The sequence below is a fragment of the Kryptolebias marmoratus genome, linkage group LG14, assembly GCF_001649575.2.
Source record: "Kryptolebias marmoratus isolate JLee-2015 linkage group LG14, ASM164957v2, whole genome shotgun sequence".
Lineage (NCBI taxonomy): Eukaryota > Metazoa > Chordata > Actinopteri > Cyprinodontiformes > Rivulidae > Kryptolebias > Kryptolebias marmoratus.
The window spans coordinates 6,713,578-6,721,466 of NC_051443.1; the positions used below are offsets into that span (position 1 = coordinate 6,713,578).

Here is a 7,889-nt window from a genome sequence, read left to right on the forward strand (position 1 = left end):
AAGACATTTCATTTGTCACCGGTCGCCTCGAAGGGAGCAGCTGGAACAGACCGGAGCACGGGCTGTTTTTTTTAAAAATCTGAGACCCCAAAGCTGAGCTCTATAAAGAACCTGGAACCATGGAGGGGTCCTTTAACACGCAGGCCTACCGGCTCGCGCCCATGGCCGCCGCTCAGCGTGCACACGCACCTGATGAGCACATACTGCCAGGGTAAGGTTGTGTTTTGTTGTAAATATTTTTTTTTTCAATTCACCCTGCAAAGTTTTAGTCTGGTTTATATATGAACAATTTATACAGCAAGATTCAGACATCGAATGCCAATTATAATAATAGTAATAATAATAACTGGTTGGATATGCACTGTGAATGGCTGGAGGTGTAGAAGATGGTGCAGACACTGCCGCAGCACACAGGATGGATGAGGAAGACTTGGTTTATATGCATGGATCACTACTTTGCACATTTTTAACAAAAAGGGTCAAATGTGTTTGAATAGTACTGGTGCTGTAGCACTTAAAGTGTGTAAATCAGGGATAGGCAACCCTGGTCCTCGAGTGCCACCATCCTGCATGTTTTACTTGTTTCCCTGCTCCAACACACCTGATTCAGTGGTTAAATTACCTCTTCATGTTCTGCAGAAGACTGTTAATCGCCCGTTGATTCAAATCAGGTGCGCTGAAGCAGAGAAACAAGTAAAACATGCAGGATAGTGGCACTTGAGGACCAGGGTTGCCTACCCCTGGTGTAAATGGACAGAAGATTGTTGGAGAGGAAGTGTAAAATAAAGTCCATGTGGAAAATAAATACAATTCATTCATTGTCATTTTTATGCATAACGTGAGAAAAAAACTGTTTTATACATTCATCTCTCACTATTGGGTGCATATAAAAAGTAGCAATAAAAGTGTATCAGTAAGTTAAAAAAGGCTATTAAAAAACAATCAAGATTCAATAAAATTTAATAAAAATTAAGAATGAAACAGTTTTACTGGCCTCGGTGAGTGAACAATAACTAACTATATAAACTTAGTTCTAAAAAGAACAATGAAAGTACACACTGAATAGTATAAAACCATTACAAAATAGTTTTTAAATAAAAAAGCAGCAGGTGGCAGCACTTATAAAGTGTAATAGTAGTAAAATAAAGTGCGGGAAAATTAATTCAAAACTTCTGATGTCCTGAATGAGAAGGGCTTTAAGACAGCTTGTAAACTTTTATTTTAGTATTTATGAAATAAAATGTTAATATTATGAATTCATTATATATTTTATTTTAATATTAGCAAATGAGATTACCTTGCAGCTTGTTTAACCCCCACCCCCACCCCCTTCTATCTTTAAATTTGGCTACTAAGAATAAATGTTCATTCATAGTTGTTTTATTATGTTGAAAAGTCAAACTGACAGATTAAAAAAAACATTAAAACCCTGAGATTGAACTGCCTGCAGTTTTCTGTTTTGTCTGAGTGATGCGTTCAGGTAATGGAGGACAAATCCCTGACCCTAAATCTGCGCGTGAAAGTTTATTTAAAGTTATCCAGACACATGAAGAGATATCAAATCTGCTATGTTTCGACCAGTCTGTGACGTTTCAGGGAAAATCTTTTCATAAGATCACTTCTTCTGCAGAAGAGGAGGAATGGTTGGACCCGGGTCAGCAGGACTCGGTCCGTGAAGTCTGCGCCGTGACGTCACAGGCGGTCTGAGCTGCGGGACACCCAGCTGGAGGAGTGGGAGGAGGTCCTTACATCACCCCCCATGCTCTCCTCTGACAGTCCGAGCTCCAGGAGAAACCTGGGAGACTCTTGGAGCGGATTTTTTAATTTTTAATTTTTTTTTTTATCTCTGGACTTTTACCCCATCCAGGAGCAGAACCGGAGCGGAGCGGAGCCGCGGGAGTCCCACAGGACGGTGCTCTATCCGGATTAAACGGTTCGGAGGCTCAGTTTGTGGTTAGTTTTTCTGTGTCCGTGCATGCGCTCTCTGGGAGGTTAGCTTTGTGGCTGGTGTGCGCGCGTGTCCGCCAGCCGTGCTCGCTCTTTGTGCTGCGTACCGTTTCTGTTCAACTTCGTGGACAGAAGTCTTCAGCATCCTTTCACGGCGAGAGTTTCGCGGCGCGTGAGAGCTCCGGAGAAGGAGAGATACGTGCTGGGTGTCCTGGGCTGTGAAACAGCTCCACCCTGCGGCCAAAGCAGGAACTACATCCAAAACCAGCCTGTGTCAGTGGGTCACAGGTTGTTGTTGTCTTTATTCTGATGAACACTTATGTCCTGGTTCAGTCACGTGGTCTGAGCACCGTGATTACAGATGTTCACCAGGATTATAAACAACATTTTAGAGTTAAATGTATAGTTTTGACAACACACTGCCTGTGTGTTAACACTCAGCTGTAAGTAAGACACAGTCTTTAAAGTGCCTCCCCTCCAGTCCCCCTGCTACCCCGTAATAGTTTGTGAATGAAGTATCAGATGGACCTCTGGGCTCAGATCCAGCAGGCTGTCCTCTGAGGATCAGTGAGGTCTCTGCAGTCCTGTAACCTGTGATCACACCGGGGTTGGCTTTAATGTGTCGTGAGGGATTAAACTACTGCAAACAGGTGGCTTATTACCTTACTTTTAATCCTGTGTGTGATGATCTAATGTGTCAGTGTGAAAGGATGCTCAGAGAGGTCTTAATCTGTTTTTTTTTTTCTTTTTTTAGCTGCTCTGTTTTGTTTTTCTTTTCAGTGCAGGACAGTTAACTTTCAGCCTGGTTTCACAACCAGTTCTTAAGACACTTTGTATAGAAGCACGTGTAGGCTAGCTGTTGGAAACGTCCGCCTAACGACACATTATCTGTTTCTTTCTGTGTTGTGGAAACGAAAACCCCCAGATCAATACTGCTGCACATCAGACAATAAAAGCTGTTTTACCACTACCTCATAAAAAAAGATTAAGTCAGTTCATAAAACAAGCAAACAAAAGACTGTGCATATATTAAAGAATTACTGATTATTATAGTCACCTAAAAAGATGTAACAATAAAACTAAAAACCACAACAAAAACAAACCAATAACAGAAAAATCAACAATAATAATTTTTTTTTTAATTATTTTAGAAAAAAACAATACACCCTCCCCCCTCAAACAAACAAACAAAACATTTATTTTTTGGGGTTAGTTCTGTTGTGTTGCGTTTTTAATATCGACAAATAAGGAAATAATGGACATCATATTGGAACATGGAAGTTGAAGCTAATGCAGGGTCTGAGTTTAGTTTCGCTGCTGCATGTTCAAATATTCACTTTTTAAATGCGTATTGCTGTAATTAGTTATTTCACGCTTAAAGAAAGATCATGTGACATAATAATTGAGTGTGAGGAGTTTCATTTGGTCAGGTATTTCCTTATTTATCAATGTTTTTTACTGTTTGCTCATTGTATTTCTAAAAGATTTAGGTAATTATAGTTTCTTTCTTTCTGAAATAATGCTTTTTAGTTTCATTGATTTGTTTTCTTTTAATTTAAGCATCTATGTTTTTTTTTTATTTAAGTCCCTGTTTTTTGCACTGCTGGGCTTCTGTACATCCCCCTGCCTGGACAGAACAACCTTGGTCCGTTTTAACACAGACATTCTGCTCCTGACTGATCTGCAACCAGTTTGATTTGTGAATTGATCATTTGAAGCTTGCAGATTTTTGCTAAACGTCCTCAGACCTATAATGGTCTCCGGACCCAGAGCAGAGTCCAGTCAGATCTGTCTCTTTGTAGCAGAAAAGGTTGGACTTGTGGCTTTAGATGAACCGAAGTCAGTTCTGTCCAGGTTTCTGCTGGATGTTCTCTTTAATCTGAAGCGAAGAAAACTCCCAGTGGTTCTTTTACATATATTCATTTCCCCTTCTTTTTCCAGGTAGCTGTGGTCAGCCTCCTGAAGGAGAACACACAGCGTGAGGAGAGAGAGCCCACCCCTCCCCCTCCGTCTTCCTCTCCTCTTCCCTCCGACTGGCACAGAGAAGAGTGTGAGAGCCCCGGCGAGGGAACGTGGGAAAGAGGAAGAGACGATGTACCGAATGCTGCTCCTCTCTTCCTCCCTCTTCATCCTTCATGTGATGGCCACTCCCCAGGTCTTCGCCCCACACGGGTAACAGCTCCACTTCATCCTCTTCCTGTCTTCATTATGACCTGTCCGTCTGTCCCCATCTGTGTTCACATGTCTCCTTCAGCCATCGCTCAGAGACTCAAGTGTTTAAAAGTTCACCCTGTCAAGGAGGATGAGGGCCGTTCGAACCACAGTTCCCAAACTTTTCAGCTTCTAACCCTCAAAATAACTGAAGCAAAGGCTAGTGACCCCAAAAATTGTCAATTTAATTATACAAACTTTGCTAATAACAGTTAAATGAGGACAGATTGTTAACATAGTCAGCCTTAACAACTACAATAATGTTTTCATCAATTTAAGACTATTGGATTTATTGTTTGCAACAATAATGGAGTAAATATACCATCATTTTTTCTATTTAATTTGGTTTCTGGAGAACACCTGAGGACCCTCTCTTGGTGTTTCATGAATGAAAATTTTTTTGGGGGAGCGATAAGGCAGGGGACATGGGGGAAGGAGTTAAACATGTCAAACTTTAGATTTGAAGCCAGTTTTCAGTTCAGGTTTAAACTTTGATTTCTGCTCGGGCGTTTGCAGGAGGAGGGTGTGCGGCCGGAGCCTAACTCACAACGTTGTCATGACAACGGAGACCTACGTCCAGCCAGTGCACAAGCCCTACATCACCCTGTGTCCAGGCCATCGGCTCTGCAGCACCTACAAGTGAGAGGAACACACACACACACACAGAAGTGGGTCACAGAGGCACATATTTGAATCTAAATATTGAGCACTTTGTGGAACTACGGGAAATGAGCTGCCTGCCTTCTGAGACCATGCTCTTGTTTATTTTGGACTCTGCCTCCCTCCGTACTTACACAGCCCTGACACCCCCCACCCCCCATCCCCCCACATTCTCCCCATTTTTAACCTCCTTTAACCGCTCTCTCTCCCACCAACACTCACTGTCACTTTTTCACCGTCCGTCCATCTTTTCTTCTCATGGTTTTTAATGTGGCCTTGGCTCAAACAGTTACAGGCTGTCTCCGGCTGGTTTCTCTGGGTTTCAGCCTCAGTTTTATCAGCTTTAATTCTCCACCCTGTAGCAAACTAAACACAACAGACTCTCAGCAGGCCTTTCTCCCATCTTTGACTCATTTTTTTGTGGTTACAGTTTCCAACAAATGTTCATTTTCGTATCAACTGTCAGATAGAACACAGAAACAGCAGCACACAAACTAAGGTGATGACGGAGGGAATCATCACTCTAATCTCAGTGTGTACATGTGTGTGTGTGTGCGTGTGCGGGTGTTTGTCTCCACAGGACAACGTACTCGCTGGCTTACCGACAGGTGAGCAGAGTGGTGTCAGCGACACATTTTTACCCAGAATGCTGCCCAGGCTGGCGAAGATTTCACTCCCACAGCTGCAACCAAGGTAACATCCAGAGATGAGTGCTGCTAAATGAGACAGATTCTCTACAAAACTACAAACTTCAGAATGTGATCTCAAATTCCTAACAAGTCAGAAGATGCTTTTCAAATTCAGTGTAAAGATTTTTAGACAGATTTTATTATTTATTTTTGTGAAAACCATTTTTAAGTAGTTGTATATACCTGGTACACACCCAATATATAACTGTTACCTACCAGGTAAGAACCATGTAGGTACCCAGTAAGGTCCAGTAAAGTACAAAGTATGTGCCCATCATGTGTATATAATTTGCCAGAAAAATACCAGATAAGTACTAGGTATGTACCTGGTAATTACTGTGTACATACATGGTACTATCCTGGTAAATACTGGGTATAAAGTAAGTACTGGTAATTACCAGGTAAGTACCAGGTATGTAGTTGGATACTAACTAGGTTTGTGTGTATGAAGTAAGTACAATGTACGTATTTGGTAAATACAAGGTATGTACCTGGCACATACCAGGTAAGTACCAGGTACGCACTCTGTACTTACCTGGTAGGTATTTGGTATATGTTAGGTACCAGGTCAGTACTGTGTAGATGTATCAGGTATGTATTGGGCTGTATTGTGTAGTACTATCTGATAATCTTGAGTATGTTCCTGTTTTCTAAAAGTAAAACTTATTTGACTTACCTTAATGTGTTTTCCAGCTGTGTGTGAGCAGCCCTGTGGAAACGGTGGTACCTGCTTAAAACCCAATAAGTGTGCCTGTCCTCTGGGCTGGACCGGACCTCAGTGCCAAACTGGTACACAAACCCAGACACCCCACCCCCTTCAGATCTACCTGTACAAAAGAAGTGTAAATTTCCACCTGACTGTGTGTCTTTGCTTCCTGTCAGACGTGGACGAGTGCAGCGGGCGGCAGCCGTGCGTGCAGCAGTGTGTGAACACAGCTGGAAGCTACAGATGTGCGTGCGGAGACGGCTTCAGGCTCGCCGGAGACGGTCGCTCGTGTCAGAGCCTCCCCTCTCCTCCTCCATCCCCGAGCAGCCAGGCAGCAGTGGGTGGTCGCACCGATCTGGGTAAAGGATCCCAGTCTGTTTCTGGCATATCTTCGTTTTCAGGACAGAGGACAGAAACATGGCCAGCCTCGCGCTTCATTATTACTTTTGGTACGCGCTATGCCACTCTCAACTCGTACCGTGAGTAATAATGCACTGCGACTGGTACCGACTCCAGACGGATGGCTCCATGCGGTGAGATGGGGATCATTTAGAGTTTGATAATGACTCAGTTCACTGTGAAGCAACATCTGCCTTTAATACAACTCCCGTGCTAATACACACATACTTTTCTCCCACATACTCCATTAGTTTTCCTAAAAATGCTGTATTGTTGTCTCTCACCAAGAAAAAGCTCGTTTTCATTCATGCATACAGCTTGTGTCTTAGCAACCCAATAATACAACCCCCACTTGGTGTCTACAAACATGTTGGACTCCAGGATATTCCTTTTAAGTCCTGTTGTGTGTCGGTCTTATTGGTCTCTAGGGGAAATTATGCAACATGAAACCTTACCTTTTCCTGATTTCTCCCAGTGCTTTCCAGCTGGAAAATAAAAAAACTGTAAAATAAAATAAAGGCTTAGCATTCCTTGAAGGAAGTCCCGCTGCCTTTCATGCCAGAGTTCAAGGCTAAGATCACCTTATGTTGAGTTATATATTCAAACCTGGAAAAAAACGTTAGGCACAATCTCATGAAATATTGCTAATTGTCATACTCATAATATGTATTGTGGATTACTCTCAGCTATTACCATACCAAATTTAAGCTCAATATCTGTATAACTGACTGAGTTATAGTCATTTTTGTGCTAGCTAATGATGACTAGCTGTGGCGGCCATGTTGAATTAGACTGACTTCAAAAGTTAATCAGTTGTAGGTGTACATCTAATTCTTTCTTTCTGAAAGTTTCATTCAAATCTGTCCAGTGGTTCGTGAGATATTTTGCAAACAGACAAACATAGTTGTAGTTGTAGTTACTGGTAAAATTTTGAACAAATATTTTGTGTGATCTATTAGCGCTCAGAATATGTTTTGGGGATCAGTCTCAGCTACCACCTCAACCAGTTTTAGGTCCAGATCCATAAAATTGACTGAGTCTCAGCTATGTTTGTGTTTTGGAAGGTTGATTAGCTGTTAAAGCCATCGTGAATCGGGTTGACTCCAAAAGTTATTCACTGGTAGAGGTACATCAAGTGATTTCTTTCTGAAAGCTTTGTTGAAATTTAACCAGTGGTTCATGAGATATTTTGCTAACAGACAGACACATACACATATGTGCAAAAACATTATATAAAAAAAAGATGTGTGGGGGTGTGTGGTGGTGGTGGTGGGGGG

General features: G+C 42.1%; 1 protein-coding gene across 3 annotated transcripts in view; it reads left to right on the plus strand.

The window, feature by feature from the left end:
* Positions 1–7,889, plus strand: part of egfl7 (EGF-like-domain, multiple 7) — a 13,179-nt gene continuing 5,290 nt past the window's right edge. Inside the window, exons 1-7 of one of the 3 annotated variants that reach the window (XM_037979344.1) lie at positions 1–211; positions 1,868–1,933; positions 3,889–4,119; positions 4,675–4,797; positions 5,399–5,511; positions 6,201–6,296; positions 6,390–6,572. In XM_037979344.1, coding sequence (XP_037835272.1) covers positions 4,040–4,119; positions 4,675–4,797; positions 5,399–5,511; positions 6,201–6,296; positions 6,390–6,572 — 595 coding nt within the window. In that variant the 5' untranslated portion in view covers positions 1–211; positions 1,868–1,933; positions 3,889–4,039. The remainder of the gene's footprint in view (positions 212–1,867; positions 1,934–3,888; positions 4,120–4,674; positions 4,798–5,398; positions 5,512–6,200; positions 6,297–6,389; positions 6,573–7,889) is intronic. The other 2 variants (XM_017431257.3, XM_017431258.3) reach the window with 2 other exon arrangements.